Raw genomic sequence first — 18,077 nt, forward strand, 5'->3', positions numbered from 1 at the left:
TTTTTATTTTTAACTAAAAAATTCCTTTTCTATACCAAGATGAAACCTATTCTACTGCCCCATTTACCCGCTGGCCCTTGTGTTCTCTTTGTGGCACCTCGTGAAAAGAGAGCCTCCATCATCTTTGTAGCTGTGCTTTAAGTACTGGAAAACTGATGAGCTCCAAGCTAGTTTTCTCTTCTCCAGGGAGGAAAGACGCAGCTCCTTCAGTCCTTCCCCATAAAGTGGGTTCTGCAGCCCTTTCATCACCTTCACAGCCCTACTTCGGATGCTCTCTAGCCTGTCCATGTAATTTTTGAATTGTGGGGAGAAGAACTGGCCACAGTATTCCAAGTGGAGCCTGCCAAGCACAGAGAAGAGTGGATGTTAATGCCTCTATCTCCTCTACTAATGTCCCTGAGGATGCAGCCCAGGATCTGATTTGCCTTTGTTGCTGCAGCAGTACACCACTGACTTCAGCTTGTTGTCCACGAGGACCCCCAGGTGCCTTTCAGCAAGGCTGCTCCCCAGCATACCTTTGTTGTAGAAGGGAATCAGGTTATAAGGCTCAATTTTCCTGATCACCTGCATCATGTTTTGGTTTGTAATAGTTCTCCATCTGGCTCCATTACTTTCCCAGGGACTGAAGTAAAACTAATGGGTCTATATTGTCCTGGACCCTCTTTGGGGTCCTTCTTCTAGTCAAGTATGACAGTTACATTCTTTAGTGTTCAGGCACATGCCGTGATCACCAGGACTTTTGAAAGATTATACAAAGCTTTGCAGGAGGTGCGAACTAGCCCTTTCTCCATGACCTGTGGATCAACATTATTTCCTTATTCTCTATTTCCTCTTATATTTCCTTTTGGTTCCAAATACATCAGATTTTAAAGTGCGAAGTTCTGAAACTCTTCACTTTATCTTATATAAAAGGAACTCAAACCAAATCCAGTTAAAGCAACAGTCCTCCCTAGGCAATGAGATTAGAATGCTCATGAGATCACTTGAAGCTGAACATGAAAAATTAAGGAAAATTATTTTGATTTAAGGCAACTTTATTACTATTCTTGATAAATATTGATTAATCATTTCTCCAAATTAACATTTTCTTTAGTAGCCAGACATGTTTCATTACAGACTTCCTGAGGCATTCTCTTTTTTGGATCCACTTGGTTTTGTATGATTTTTTGTTTTTTTCATTGCAAACTGCTGGTGGTTGTAGACATCACAGATGTACCGTGTTATGCTTGATTTCTTTTAGCATCTTCTAAGGTATGCAGAATTGTTCTGGGTTGTGTTTTTTGTGTTTTTTTTTTTTTTGTGGTTCTTTTTTCTGTTTTTCTCCCTCTTCTTTTTTTTTTTTTTTTTTTACTGCTTTTCTTTTGTGTTGCAAAATCACTTAATTTAACTGTATTTCAATTTCTCCATCTGTTGGAGAGTATTTCCTAGAACTATTTCCACATTGCCAGAAAGAGTGTCTCCTCTTGGTGCAGTGGTGCCATCCACCCTCAAGGGCCTTGGGTGACTGCAATGATGGGAGTATGCTGTGGAAGGGACTGCTAGGGGTAAAAGGAGAGAGAAGCTAGCTGATGATGGTGGATGCACTTTTGGCACAATCTTGAGTATGCTGCTTTTTCGCTGAATTCCTCTATGAGTTTCTTTTGTATCAATTAATGAGAAGTTCTGCTAAAGCACACTGAATACATGTCTGATTGGCAAAAGCACTCTGCACCTAGAGTGCCCATCAGAACTGTCATGACTCAATTTTCAAAATAACTCTTCACATTGAATGCTAAAACCTTTTAGAGTTTTAGTTATTCCTGTTTCTTTGGCTCCTAGACATTGAACTTCTGAAAAACCCTGGCCTTTTGTTCTCATGGGGCTCTCTCCTGAGTTATCTCCCAGTTTTTCGGCTTTCACTGATTTCAGTTACAGCTGTACAAGAGAATGCAGCCTCTGATGTGCAGTTCTGCATATGTATGTCTTAATTTAATTGGTATTCAGGATTCAGTATTTAAGTTCTTACATGATCAGATAGTACATTCTGAAGTGCTAGCTTTATTGGCTTTTCTGCCTTTGAGTTCCAGTTGCACGATATCATCAGGTGGACTTCTTTTTGTACACTGTTTTTAGAAATAGTGGTTGCTTGGTTTGTTGATTAAGTCTTGAAAGCAAATATGTATTTTAATGTGTAAGAGTTTTGCAACAAGCAAGCAGTTCTCTAATAGCACATGATATTTTGCTAGTAATGCACTAGTAGCTTGAAAATCTTTTAATATATTGTTCAAGACATGGTTTAGTACTTGTATACTATAATTTCAAACTGATAAAAGCATCTAGGAAACGTGAACAACATTTACTTCTGGAAAAGGATAAGACTTTAAGATCTAATTTCAGCACACACTGACAAGGGAATGTGTGCTGATTTTTTTTGAGAGATGACTGTCTCTTTTATTTATTGTATGTTCCTGGACCTTGAGCTGTTGTTTCTATGCAGTTGTTGATGTGATGCTGTCTTCTGGTGATAGGATAGAAAACCAGTCTGTTCAAGGATGTGGCTGGTTGTACCCATAGAGAAATGTTTCATAGAAACGTACTTGAGTTAATACCACATTAGCTTTCTTACATAATCCTCTGAAATAAGTACAAAGGAAAAACGTGCGGACGGTATCTCACTGGTAACAATTTCAGCTACCCCCACAATCTGCCTGGGAAGACAGCTAGTGTGAATGAGGATGTTTTGATGCCTCTGCTGCTTTAGCAGTTTGATGCTGAACTATACTGATTTGTTCATTTAAAGCTGAATAAATAGAAAAGCTCCATGTATTCCTGTATCTATAGCACAATTTTGCTTTATATCACAATGCAAACAAAGCCTTTAAAGGTTATTGGATTAAGTAAAAGTTTGTGTGACACAGAATGGCTAAGGGGTAGCTGCTTGAATAATCAGCATTCAGAACTTGATTGCTAGTTATTTCAAAACTCTCTCTATAAATGCAATAAAATATATTTCATATTTTCAGTAAGATTTTGGGGTTTAATCATAGATAAACGCATGTCAAACAGTTCAGGTAAGTTTAGAACGAATACCCTGTTACTATTTTTTTAATAATGTTTTAATTTCTTGATATCTTTAAGTTTTTCACTGACATTTATTACTAGAATTTAAAAATTCAATTATCCCAGGAGTATCGCATAGCTAATGCCAACTAGTGTTCAGTTAGTACTGACAAAGGAAGATCACTGTTTTGGATTTAAAGTATGTCTAGAATGCATATTTTACAAATATTTATGACTTAAGAAATAGTTACCATCATCTAAGGCTAAATCATAATAAACACTTGCAAGTAATATTCAAGTTTTCCACTCTTTCTTTCTTAATGGATATCATATTAGGGCTTGTTACCTTCTCCCCCTACGCACCTTTCATTTGCTTCTAAAAGCACAGGAATAAAAATTTTAGATTATATGTTTTTTTAAGATTCAGGGTATTGTGAGTAAACAAAGTAATATACAAACTATTCTGTGTGTAATCTGCGTTTTTTGCAAGACCCTTTCTGGTAGGACTACCACAATATTCTAAAATACCAGAAGAGAAGCAGCACATGGTCCTATTAAGAACTGCAAGGAACCCTGGTTATACTGAGTCATAATAAATATTTTGCCATTGATATGACTGAACATAAAATTTAATTCTTTGTATGCTATTAAATGACCTTTCATGTTACCTTCTTTATAGAATACAATAGTGATATTACATTCTATTGTATAAGGAATGTGCTGTAAGAAATGTTTGGGGTTTTTGAGGAGGAGTTTTTTTGGTAACTGGAATTGCATTGTTGAAGGAAGTCCAAGTTTTTTTCTTTTTTCTTTTTTTTTTTTTTGTGGTGAATTTCAAAATGGGATCAGTGATTTAAAGTAAGCATTTCACATTTTTGGTGACCCAGTAAATCAGTGGTTCTCAGAGAAATTATCAGTTATTAGTAACAAGATAAAAGAAAGGCTAATTTGCATGTTGAAACAGTCTAAAAAGCCAGTAATATCCAACGGTAGTCAAAATATGTGTACTCTTAAAAAGTCTTTCAGTGTGTAAGCTCTAGTACTAAGCCAAATGTGATGTCTTAAATATTCCTCCTTGGTGTAATGTACTATGTAGTTGACTTAGGTATGTTAATCAGTATATGTTACCTGAACAAATATATAAAAACCTGAACGTACACAAGTCCATGGGACCTGATGAAATCCATCCTCGGGTCCTGAAGGAGCTGACGAATGAAGTTGCTAAGCCACTGTCCACCATATTTGAAAAATCACGGCAGTCAGGTTCCCGATGACTGGAAAAAGGGAAATATAACCCCCATTTTCAAGAAGGGGAAAATGGATGACCTGGGGAACTACAGACCAGTCAGTCTCACCTCTGTGCCTGGCAAAATCTTGGAGCAGATTCTCCTGGAAGGCATGCTAAGGCACATGAAAATCAAAAAGGTGCTTGGTGACAGCCAGCATGGCTTCACTAAGGGGAAATCCTGCCTGACCAATTTGGTGGCCTTCTATGATGGGGCTACAGAACTGATGGACAGGGGTAGAGCGGTTGACGTCTTCTACCTGGACTTGTGTAAAGTGTTTGACACTGTCCCACACGACATCCTTGTCTCTAAATTGGAGAGACATCAATTTGATAGGTGGCCCACTTGGTGGATAAAGAACTGGCTGGATGGCCATGCGCAAAGAGTTGTGGTCAATGTCTCAGTGTCCAGCTGGAGACCAGTAACGAGTGGTGTCCCTCAGGGATTGGTGTTGAGACTGGTCTCGTTTAACATCTTTGTTGCTGACATGGACAGTGGAATTGAGTGTACTCTCAGCAAGTTTGCTGATGACACCAAGCTGTGTGGTTCGGTTGATACGCTGAAGGGAAGGAATGCCATCCAGAGGGACCTTGACACGCATGTGAGGTGGGCTGATGCCAACCTTATGAAGTTTAACCATGCCAAGTGCAAGGTCCTACACCTGGGTCGGAACAATCCTAGGCGCAGCTACAGGTTGGGCAGAGAAGAGATTGAGAGCAGCCCTGTGGAGAAGGACTTGGGGGTGTTGGTCGATGAGAAAACGAACACGAGGCAGCAGTGTGGGCTCGCAGCCCAGAAAGCCAACCGTGTCCTGAGCTGCATCAAAAGGAGTGTGACCAGCAGGTCGAAGAAGGTGATTCCTGCCCCTCTAGTCTGCTCTCGTGAGACCTCACCTGGAGTATTGTGTGCAGTTCTGGTGTCCTCAACATAAAAAGGACATGGAACTGTTGGAACAAGTGCAGAGGAGGGCCACAAGGATGATGGGATGATGAGGGGACTGGAGCACCTCCCGTATGAAGACAGGCTGAGAAAGTTGGGGTTGTTCAGCCTGGAGAAGAGAAGGCTGCGTAGAGACCTCATAGCAGCCTTCCAGTATCTGAAGGGGGCCTAGAAGGATGCTGAGGAGGGACTCTTCATTAGGGACTGTAGTGACAGGACAAGGAGTAACGGGTTAAAACTTAAACAGGGGAAGTTTAGGTTGTATATAAGGAAGAAGTTCTTTACTGTAAGCGTGGTGAGGCATTGGAATGGGTTGCCCACGGAAGTTGTGAGTTCTCCATCCCTGGCAGTGTTCAAGGCCAGGTTGTACAGAGACTTGGGTGGCATGGTTTAGTGTGAGGTGTTCCTGCCCTGGCAGGGGGGTTGGAACTAGATGATCTTAAGGTCCTTTCCAACCCTAACTATTCTATGAATCTATGTTTCTATGTTACTATGGAGCTACAAAATTTGGATGCCCCACCACTACTGACTTCAGAAAAGCAGGGTCTTTTTGTCTCTTGTTCCCTAAGTATAATTTTTTTTTGCTCTCCCCATAGCAGTTAAGGCTGTCTGTCTGTACAAAAATGTTTCCAATGAAGCACATGGATGATGAATATAATTTTATTTCAGGTTTCTAAAATCAGAATGCTGTGAGACGGATGTGATGGGTGGGAATGGTTGCTGATGCTGTAGTGTCTGAAAAAACAGCTGCCGAAAATGTGGATGTTTCTCAGGATATTTTGAATCTTCCATTATCTTTCTCCCTGCATTTGTCCTTTGAAATTACAGGTTTATTAATATCAGAGAATAGTACTGGAAGCAATGAATCTGGTAGCCTTGAAGTAAGATAGTATTTATAGTATCCTTATCATGCCTTGAAGATCACTCAATAAATTAGCTATAACGAGCCATCCTGTGCTGATATAAACATGATGAAATGGAGTAATGAGACAAGAATACAAAGTCACTAACTCTTCTTTAGATCAGGCTTTAGACCCTAAGAAACTAAAATAATATCTGAAAACTTCCTACTCATTTTTTTTTTTTCAATATTCCCAAACAATGTTTTTTGTTTTTTTTTTTTGTTTGTTTTTTTATCTGATTCTATGCTTCTGAATACAAAATCTTGAAGCCTTTGAAATGTGTTCTGAATTCCTGTTTATTTGATTAAACAGTAATATCAGACTTGGCAGTGGAATATTCATTTTTGGAGTTTTAAGCTTTACTGATAAAGTGAGGTAAGAAAAATAGAGCAAAAGTGCCTAGAAATTCTTTATTCCTATTTAGCTGGTAAGATTCCAGCAGAAATCAATAGCACCTGCTGCTTTGTCATGAAACACCTTGGCACTTTGCAGTTAAAAGAAAAAAAAATACAAACATGAAAAAAGGAGTCATTATGGGAATATGGATTATTGCTGTTTATGGACTGAATTCAAGGACATCTGAATTCTTAACATAAGCTTCCCATAAATGTTTGGATTTGTTACCTGTGCTCAAAGACTAGAAATAAATTAAGGGGCTCTACTATTTTGTGAATGCCTAGGTTATATTACTTATTTAAAAAAAATAAAATCAAACTTCACAGTAGAATGAATAATGGGTACTTATCAGGTTTGTGAAGGTATAAAAGATGATTTCACAAAAAGAAGTTGTAGAATTGTAGAACGGTTTGGGTTGGAAGGGACTTGAAAGATCATCTAGTTCCAGCTCCCTTGCCATGGGCAGGGACACCTTCCACTAGAGCAGGTCGCTCAAAAATCAAAGTCAATTCAATATTTGGTTAGGAGTTAAAAAAAACCCTACCAAAACAACTCCAAAAACTCGGGGGAGGAAGGGATGAAAATAAGACAATAAGTTTTCTTATTTCTTAGAAAAAGAATCAGGAAAATTACATAGTGTCTAAAGTGTTTTCTGTTGTTTTGTTCTTTCTATAGCCCCGCTTAGAAAAAGGTCTTACTTGTTTGTTTGGTGTGATGGTTTTTTGGTATGATTTGGTTGTTTGGTTTTGTTGTTTTTTTCCTCCCCCAGTATTTAATGAAGCTGTAACAGTTTGTTTCATCATGAGTACAGCATGAAGTAAAAGCAGGATTGTTACCTTTCAGAAAATTCACATATTCTGTATGTGTGTATATCCAGCAAAAATATACCAAACAGCTCTAGGGATATCTAAGGTATCAATTAGTAACACAGCTGTTGAGATTTCGAATGTTAGTGAACGACCTTTGTAGCTAAGGCATCTGATCTTTGCAGATCAGAGGTCAGCTGTGTATAGACAGAGGTTTCCATGTGCATCAACACAAATACTTTCAAGACAGGAAGGCTATAATTGAAAACTGACTTTTAATGAGACAATATTTATTTAAAAATAAAAAAAAAAATACAAATTATTGTGTACTTTTCAATGTATTGTGTTCTTTCCAAGGCTGTCATAAGAAGCTGTCAGCATTGTTACCTACAACTGTTGTGCTTCATTTGGAAGGCTGACTTCCTGCAATGGCTGATCATGGTTCGTTAACAATTTATATCAGCAGAGAAGTTCCATCACTTGTGTAATTTCAGTTATTGCTCAAATTAAGTTATGCTGTAGCTGTATCTTTAGTGGCACTTTTGCCAGTATAAAATGTCATGTCTGTTCTGACACTGCTGAATTGGCAAAAGTTTCTGCGGCAGACTTGATTAGACAAGATAAAATGGAACAAAACCTCTGAAAAATGTATTTAATCTAAAACTGTAAAATGCTGACCTTTACAAGGTATTTTTGAGTTAATTATTGCAAGAATATCATGCACTTCAAACACTGTGAGTTTAGTATGTCATTACCTCAAAGACAGGCTTTTTGATACTGTGTCTCTCCTTGGTTTTGCTGTTCTCCTTTGGGGATATCTCAGATTACTTTGGTCTGTAATGCAACTGCCTTCATAAAAGTATTTGCACAGATTGTTTCTTCAGAGCAGGCTGACAAATGTAAGTGTTCTGTTCTCTAAAGCCGTATCAAGTTGAGTTGCTACTCATCAAACAATTTTACTTACCTTGTGTAATTATCACAAGTGCTTTTATATAACATTATCTTCAGTTTTTCATATTTAAAGGGGATAGAAATGTTGTGGGGTTTTTTTTCCTAATAAAATTCTAAATGGCCATTTAAATGCTTCTATATAAAATTGATCTGCCTTTTTTCTACCTAAAGATACTTCTGTTGCATAAAATCTGATCATTCTTGAAATGTCAGCAGTGATGTGCTAGTCACTGTTTGCATTTACAAACATTTTGTATTGTTTCCAGAATTCAATTTAACACATTTTACTTTTGCTTGCAGTCATTAAAAACCTAGTAGTTTTTATATAACCTGTACCTTTTTGTGTAAGTGCTGCTGTCAGTGAAAATGGCAGGGCCTCTCATTACGAAACTCGAAAGGCATTTTAAGGGAGACTTGTTGGAGTTTATTCCCAGGAATTCTTTTCTTTCCACTGAAAACCTTGAACTACAATATTTTCTCTCTGGGGAACAAAAAAAAGTGTTGTATACAAAGATTAGGATGTGGGTTGTCTTACTCTTTTCAGATGCATTTTATTCATCTTCCTTCATTTAGTCTAGTTAACAGTTAAAATACACAAAGAATGAAAAAAGTGAAAAAAGTTACCTTGAAAGATTTTTGGAATTACCTGAATTTTCTCACAGAACTGTATTTACAGGTGTTTTGTGCTGCAGTGTTTTGGTTTTCAGCTTCCGTATTACATTGGCAGATACTTACTTTGTATCAAGTTATGAGCAAAAAGCAAGCTAATGTGTTTTTTGCAAAGTTCTGTGTGCATCGAGCACAGCTTCATTCTTTTGGGAGAAGGTAACACAATAATTTGTGATTGTATGATATATAATGAAATGTTGTCTTACAATTTTAATATATATTAGTGTGTCGGATCCTGGCCCTTATCCCTTCAGAATGAGTAGGAATTTAAACTTTGAGAATTAAGATTGTATATGAAGATCAAACCATGGCTCTGTGGAAATTGTTGTCTACTTTGAAAATTACACTTCAATAGAAAAATCCTTGTCTTCGGGAATAAAATTAAAATATCTTTCCGTCAAATATCTTCCTCTGAAAATTTCACTGTAATTGTGAGTGCAGTTGGATTCAAAAGGTTAAAGAGATCTATTAGAAGCCAGGAATTATAGCTCACCCCAACATACTGTCAGCCTATTCCAAATCTTGGTATCTATCTACTTATTCCAAAGTTACAGCCAACAGTCAAAGCTGTAATCGGTTTTTTGAACTGTGATGAGGGTGTGTTCAGGTGGTGTACCTGAAATTACACAATCTAGGTTGCATTGCTTGTGTTCTGGGAGGTTTTGTGTCTAGTAGTTCAAATTAGCATTGTTCTTAGGCTTTTTGCTTTATTTTTAGTTTCATTGCTCCAGAGTTCATGGTCCAGGGTTTTCTTAGATTGTTACTATGTTAACTACTTTTGCTCAGTTTTTTTAATGAAAAAAATGTGTATTTTGTATAAAACTATATTTCAGTGTATTAATATGAAATTATTTTTTCCAGTTAAAGAATACAAAATAGACATGTTTACATTTTGGAAGGTATACTTTGGAAGTAGTTGAAATTATACTCAACTGCTGCAGTCTAGAATATTTCCAAATATAAGATTCCCTTTGTGAATCTTATAGGAACTCAGTTGCATATGATACGCAGTCACACTGAAGTTTGCACTGTTCTTCTGTTTTCTGTTATTTAGTCTGTCTTGATTAATTGTTGTACTGAAGCTGATTTGATCTAATTTATTTAACATACACTTTAAGAAGATCCAAGATTTATTCTTACAGCATTTCTTTTTTTTCTGTTCTCTCCGCAGATACTACAACGTATTCCACTGAGCGATCTGAGCACTTTAAGCCATGCAAAGACAAGGATCTTGCGTATTGTCTCAATGAAGGGGAATGCTTTGTGATTGAAACCCTAACAGGATCACATAAACACTGCCGGTAAGTCCTTCGAGAAGAAGTTGCAAAACAAGTCTTCTGTCCAAGTGAGACAGCATAAAAAGTTCAGACTTAGAATGTTACAAAGCAATGGGCTTTGCTTCGAATTTGCTTCTGTCCCTCACAGTTGATGGGGTTTGTTACTAGTATGTAATAATTCTAAATGGAAATATGAAAATACAAAAGGCCACATTTTGGTTACTTTTATAGATAAGAAAAATCTTCAGTATTCTGTTTTCTAATCATGCAAACAAGTAAGGATTAATGTTTTGGTTTATACATTTTTAAATCTTATATTCCTCTACATACCAGAAGTGTCCCTTTATTTTGGGTACTCAAAGAAGAGCTTTGACAATAGCTGTATGCACCTTTAATTAAGAGAGGAGTTGTTCAGTTAGTAATTTTAAGAATTAGGATTTCCTAAGTTCTAATAACTGAAAGATAAAGAAGACTGTAATAGGCATCTGAACCTGCTACACAGGTGCTGAACAGTTATGCTCCTGAACTTCCATTAATGTCTGTGAACATCTTGAACATATTTAAAGGAATGTTAGAAAACCATATCATTACATATAATTATGCTAGATGTAGTGGCCAGTAAAAGGGAGTATATACAGATGGAATACTGTAACATCTTCCTAACAACAAGAATGAAAAAATGTCTGTGCAATTCAAACAATCTTAAATAGAAGCAGTCCAAAATGAAAACCTGTAGTTGTGATGTTTTAATTTACTCCCAGGATACTGTATTTGGCATATAGAAGGTGTGCCTAAGATGCTTATATGCCCAAATTCTCAACTGAGCATCTAAATATGTAGGTATCTCTAATATAAATAATAATTAAAAAAAACAACATAAGGCACTCTAAACTTTCTTGAATGATTTGGGACTTAAGCTGCTAAATCCCACTGAAAGTAGGAAAAAAGTTACAACATTTTATGTGCTTTGTTTGAAAGTAGAAATTTATGGGTTTAAAGATTGAAAGCCTGCTTATCAGCAACAGAATATTCCTGAGATTTTTATTTTTAAGGCTATGCTGGTAATTTTTTTTCTCATTCAGAATGGTCATGCTTCCGTGACCATTCATTTCTTCTCTATTTTATGTTTTCATGTGGCATCTTTATTAAACTGAGTCATTAGTCATGGAAAAAATTATTACTTTTTTAACTTCCATCATAAAATGTTACAGGTATTTTTTTTCTCAAAGTAGGTGTGTGATTTTAAGTTTTAGAAGTCTCATGAGCTGTTAACAAAGGAATTAAATCACTCATTTAAGCATTTTTCATTGTCAGAATATTAAAACTGAACAAAATGATACAAACTAATAGCAGGGATAATTTGATATATATGGTAAGTTTTACTTACACTCATGAATTTAATAGCTAATTTATTTGAACACACCACTTTAGTAAACTGTATGGATTGAATTTTTAAATATATGCAGGAGTGTATCTCATAATAGAGCTGTCTTTGGTTGGTTGTTTGGTTTTGCTACTGTCAAGATCTTTCCTGTTGTCTGCCTTTGTCAAATTCTTATTTGCTGTGATTCTGATGCTTCAGTCTGGCTAACGGTTTGAAGCTTTTCCCCTTAACTAAACAAACCAGTGTTGAGTTTTCATTTTTTCCAGCACAGAGAAATTTTTTTCATAGGTTCTTTTGTGTTATTCTTCCACAGGGAAATAGGGTATCATTTGTGAATACTGCTAGCTCCCATGTGTAAAAGATTTGCATTGCTTGTACAAGTTTTAGGCATTGACATGTTCTATGGGAATTAAACATCTGCTTATTTCAGGGTTACTTTGAAGAGCGCAGTGCGAAAAGACATGTATAAGGCAATAAAAATTCATATAGCAAGAGAAGATGAATTTTAAAATTTAAAAGGTGATTAAACTAGTTATAATGCTTTGTTTAATTCTGTAAGGACCTTCAACGCAGCAAGCAGCAGCTTGTTCAGAATTGCTTTTATGATACTGATGTGTATGTCGTGAACAAAGAGACACATTTTGATTTGACCTTCAAATTCTTTATCCCTACCTTGTTAACAGCCTGTATGTCTCTTTGTCAGGGCTGGTGCTGTAGTGAGTCAGATGCAGGTGTTTTTCTATCTGTCTGTAGCCTAGAACCATGCTCTGAAATAGCAGCTAGAATATACATATATAGGAAAATACAGTATTGCTGTACTGTTTTTGTCCTCTAACTAGAGGAAAAAAAAAAAAGGTAACTTTCCTTGAGAAGGGAAGGGTTATGGAATTCCCATTGCAATTAAAAGAGTCATTTGAATACAGAATTATGAAAACTTAGAGAGTGAATTGATACTTTGTTCTTAGAATTAAGCTGCATTGTGTCTTCTCATAGGGAGTTGGATTTTGCATCTGTTCTGGGAACAGAGTACCAATTGGCTGAAATGGGAATTTGCCATGTGAAACAGTTGCAGATAGAAGACCTTGATGTAGGAAAAAACTTGCGTCCCACTTTGTTAGGTTTAAGGAGCGTTAGGAGATGATATATATATATAGAGAGAGAGGGAGAGTTGTGCAGTTGTTACCAACCCAAACACAGCAACCCTCCCCCCCCAAAAAAGGAAAAAACAGAACAAACAAAAAACAACCAGACAACCCAGAAACCAAGCAAAAAAAGAGATTGGGTAGCCATTAATAAATACTTGAGTTACATTGTGGACCTCTTCTATATTCTCGTGAACCATACTGTCCGTGTAAACAGTTTCAACTGGCAGTTCAGGCACCTTTCAGAGTTGACAAACTTCATCATATTCAACAATAGGAGGAGGTAACTCCAGCAGTTAGTAATGACAATGGCAGCTGGATGTTGTAGAACACTGTAGTTATAAAGCTTTATAACTTTCTCCTCTTTTGTGAGTTACATGCTTTAGCTAGTAGAAACCTGTAATCATGGAGAGTGGGATGAGTGTGCACCATTGGTAAAGGGCAAGAGGGGGGCTGTATTGTAGGAGACTACTACAAATACAGTAAATGAGGAGATCTGTAGTAGCCCTGCTTGTGCATCTTCTGTTCTTATCCATCTACAGAGGAGGTGTCCTGAAGTCATGGGATTTTTTTTTTTTTAGCTTGGTTAGCAACGGGAGGAAAGAAATAAAGGAATGGTTATAGCTTCAAATTCTGTAATCCCGTTTTCATTTGAACTTTTACATTTTACTCACTTTGTCTTGGTGAAAACTTGCCTGGGGACGTAAAGTGGCAGAGTTCACCCACATGGTTAGGTAACGAACAAGATACGCTGACTTTTTGTGCTATTTTAAAGGTGTGACTTCAGTATTTATTTTGTGAATGGTTTAACACAAGCTTGTTTTAAGGATAGGGTAGGTCAGCAGTAGGGAGACTTTATATTTAGCTTCTCCATATGCTGATTTTTATTTTTATTTTTTCCCTGTTGCCTTCTTGAGAATTTAAGCTAACTGGTAAGGGTGCTTTTATTTGTTATTTACAGAAAACAAATGAAGCACGCTGTCAACACTGATGCATCAGTGTTGAATGCGTTATTACATGATGCAGGCTTTAAAAAAAGATGCTTAGTTTTTATCTGTATAATTTTATTTCAAAGACCCTATCTCAAGTGACTCTGAGTTTTGTGGGTTCCTTGGAGTTTTTGTTTCTTTTTTTTGGGGGGGGGAAGCATGAATCCTTTTTATTTTTCTTTTCTTTTTTTCTTCTTTTTTTTTCTCCTTCTTAGACCCTTCATTTTCTTCTGATTACCCATTTAGAACTGGAGAACAGTAGATGAATGAGTGGCAAAAATTTGAAGGAAAAAAAGGATTGCACTGTAAATTTCTTTCCTGAAAGAAGCCATTAAAACTATTGTGTATGCACTGGAAATCTTGGTATTGGCAGTGACCTACAATGTACTCTAGAGATTTGAATATGTTGGATGAGATACTCGTAGAATCACAGAATAGTTAGGGTTGGAAAGTACCTTAAGGTTACCTAGTTTCAACCCCCTGCCATGGGCAGGGGCACCTCACACCAGACCATGTCACCCAAGGCTCTGGCCAGTCTAGCCTTGAACACGGCCAGGGATGGAACATGTACCATGTCTTTGTGCAACCTGTTCCAGTGCCTCATCTCCCTCACAGTAAAGAACTTCTTCCTTACATCTAACCTGAACTTCCCCTGTTTAAATCCATTACCCCTTGTCCTATCACTGCAGTCTCTAATGAAGAGTCCCTCTCCGACACCCTTGTAGGCCCCCTTCAGAAACTGGAAGGCTGCTATGAGGTTTCCATACAGCTTCTCTTCTCCAGGCTGAACAGTCCGAATTTACTCAGCCTGTCTTCATATGGGAGGTGCTCCATTGCCCTGATCATCCTGGTGACCCTTCTCTGGACTTGCTCCAACAGCTGTTTGTCCTTCTTATGTTGAGGACACCAGAACTGTACACAGTACTTCAAATGGGTTCTCACCAGAGCAGAGTTGAGGTGCAGGATCACCTCCTTTGACCTGCTGGTCACACTTCTTTTAGTGCAGCCCTGCATATGGTTGGCTTTCTGGGCTGCAAGCGCACACTGAAGCCAGCTCATGTTATGTTTTTCATCAAGCAGCCCCCACCCAAGTCCTTGTCTGGGTGTTATGTGGGACAGTATCAGACGCTTTGCACAAATCCAGGTAGACAATGTTAACTGCTATGCCCCTGTCCATCAGTTGTATAGCCCTATCTAAGAAGGCCACCAGATTGGTCAGGCATGAAGCCATGTTGCCTGTACCAACCACCTCATTGGTTTTCATGGTTTTCATGGTTTCGTGGTTCCATGATCCTGCCAGGCACAGAGATGGGACTGACTAGTCCCCATGTCTAACACTTTCCCCTTCTTGAAAATAGGGGTTATATTTCCCTTTTTCTAGTTGTCAGGAACTTCATCTGAGTGCCATGATTTTTCAAATACAATGGATATTGGCTTAGCAACTTCATCCCTCAGGACCCATGGATGGCTTTCATCAGGTACCATGGACTTGTGCACATTCAGTTTCCTTAGATGATTTCAAACCTAATCCTCCCCTACAGTGGGCCTAAGGTCTTCATTCTCCCAGTCCTTGCACTTTTCTTCCAATACATTTGTCCTTTGTTCCTGTTCTTGATCTCTCCTTCACTAAGTATAAAACCAGAATAAATTTTCTAACAACAGAGAATGAAACAATAAACTCGGAAATGCACAGCAAGCAAAAGATTCCCAGTTAACCAAATTGCAGCAGGCTGTACATACTCATCCAAAGAGTACTACTGTGGTTATTATCCTAGAGATTTCTGATTTCATAGGACAGTCTCGTTTTGATGCATCCATCTTGTTATGATAAATTTTTAGCTTGTTGATCTTGCTCATTTTTTTGCATAAAAGATTCTGTTTTCACAAATAGTGGACAAAAAAAATATACCCTCATTCCTCAGCTTTGTGTAAAATGTCATGAGACTAGAAGGATTTAATTCTACTTTTATTGAAGTCCAATTTGGATTAGTCTTTATCTACTGTCAGGTTTTATTGTGAGTCTTTTGCATAGTAGTACCTGGAATCTAGGCATCTCTGTTGCTGTCAGTAAGAGCAGGAAAAAGAGGTCAAAACCAAACTGAACTATAGCATAGCTCTAAGCATGGCATATGAAATGTGCACTTAACTGTAAATTAGAAATCTAAAAAGAGAAGAATATAATTGCTCTGGTTTGGTTACATGGCTTGTTACCTAGGCTTTTGCAGTCTAGGTGTTTTAAAATACCAGCTACTCCATTTTGTGTGTTCCCCCCAGTCTTGTATTACAGTGACACTTTTCCAGAATGCTTCTGACATGGGAATAAAGCAAACACAGGAAATTATTAAATATTGAGTAGCGTTTCATAATAAAACATTTTATTGATGCCACATTATTACAAGGTTAGTTTCAATAAAATAATCCCTTACATTAAGCTGACAACATAACATGCAGCTAGAAGGAATTTAAAGGAGAAAGAAAGCTGTGCTTAAAGTCTAGGATATGTTCCATGTCAAGGGCAATCAACAGACCTCCTGTTGTGAAAATCATTGGCTTATGAGCATAGCTGTAGCACATATCTAGACTATATTTGCATAGTTGCACACGTTAGCTGGAAATGTTTCCATTTTTACTTTCATGTTTTCTTTAGAAAAGCAGAGGTGAACTTGAAATACCACATTAGGTAGCTCCAAGCAGTTGTTAAGCAACTATATTTTAATTTACATGCCATATTGCATTATTGTTACATCGCCTTTCAAAACTTGCAGTTGCCTTCAGCTCAGATGGAATAACCTGTCTGCCTAAAGCATTGTGACTGTGATACTTTTCAAAACTCGGGCCTGGAGGAAGTCAGGAAGCAGAAATTCTGGCCAAGAAGTCTGTTACACAGACTGCACGTGCCAGGGTAGAATATGCTCAGCTATGCTCCTATACTCATATACTCCAGACAGAACTAGTAAACAACAAATAACAGCCGTTCTTTCTTTATGCAATACAAATAACAAATCTGCAATTTGACTACTTTTCCATTCTTTTCATTGGTAAACCTCAAGCTTTCCTTGACTAGTTTTTGAAATGTTTTTTCTTCATACAGACCCCCCCCCCCAAAAAAAAAAAAAAAAAAAAAAAAAGCCTCAAACCCAAACTAGTTGTGTGTTCTCTTTCAAGCTCCTGCTTCTTGAAATATTAGGAATAGGTTGCATGACTTACTGTTACACACTTGATTTATCCTTTTAAATCTTTTGAGATACGAACCATGAAGCAAAATGGTTTCTAAACCTCAAAATGAAATGGTATAAAGTCCAAGATGTCCATAAGGCTTGTACTTGTTACCTAGGTATCATCACTTTTTTTGGTATTACCTAGTCTTACATAATTTTTACTCTTTGGTCTGAATTGGCTTGTAATTGACACATAAGGTTTGAGCTCAATTAATTGGAATCAGTTGATCAGAATAAAAACTGAAGTACTTTGTCCAACTACTAAACTTCACCTCCGTAAACCCAGTATTTCTCAGTTATCCCTACTTGTTTTCTAGTAGTTCTGCAAAATTAAAACCCTTCAAGTCTGATATAATAATTCAATAAATAACAAATAGGTTTCAGATTTAAAGACCGAGCCTTTAACATCCTCCCTAGCAAAACAGTGCAAGAACATATTATGTGGTACGCACACTAAACACAGCTGTATTCAGTTAACACCTGATTCATGCTTTCATAATTTAACATTCAGAAGATGGAGACTCTTGAGAAAGCTTCTTGTGAAAGTACTTTAATGATTGATTAATTTTCACAGTCTCAACACTCCATTTTACTGTGGGTTTTATTTACAGATTTTCCCCAAGATTATTGCATTTAGAAGATACTTACCTTCTTCAATCTTATGTAACTTCTGTGGTAGAAAATACTTCAAGCTTGAAAAATATCTATATATGCAAATTGAAGGTCTTATGAAGTTCAATTTCAGATATTTGCAAAACTGAGTTTTTCAGTGCAGCAGTATAACAGTCTGTATTTCAAAGATCATATTGGATGTTGCCCTGGATGTGTTTACAAAAATTCACCCTTTACCATAAAGGATAAATTAATTTCATGGTAAAAAGAAATAAGAATAAAATAAAGCTTTGTATTTAGTCATCATTTTAGGTTTCTGTTGAGGTGCTGTGGTGCATGTTTTCATGGTATTTCACGTTTCTGCTGAGCACCTTAAACAGGCCAGATTTTCTAATGATTTCCCTTTGAAAACCCTTGATTACTAAACAGTATAATTTGCTGGTTCCATTTCTGTCTTTTGAAGTCAG

General features: G+C 37.1%; 1 protein-coding gene across 2 annotated transcripts in view; it reads left to right on the forward strand.

Moving 5' to 3' along the window:
- NRG3 (neuregulin 3) overlaps positions 1–18,077 on the forward strand; it is a 409,865-nt gene that overhangs the window by 151,769 nt on the left and 240,019 nt on the right. For both annotated transcript variants that reach the window (XM_057421543.1, XM_057421544.1), the window contains exon 2: positions 10,160–10,289. In XM_057421543.1, the coding sequence (XP_057277526.1) occupies positions 10,160–10,289 (130 nt within the window). The remainder of the gene's footprint in view (positions 1–10,159; positions 10,290–18,077) is intronic.

Source organism: Pezoporus wallicus, unplaced genomic scaffold, assembly GCF_028554395.1.
Source record: "Pezoporus wallicus isolate ANWC-B61680 ecotype Strahan unplaced genomic scaffold, APGP_CSIRO_Pwel_v1 contig_4816, whole genome shotgun sequence".
Classification (NCBI taxonomy): domain Eukaryota; kingdom Metazoa; phylum Chordata; class Aves; order Psittaciformes; family Psittacidae; genus Pezoporus; species Pezoporus wallicus.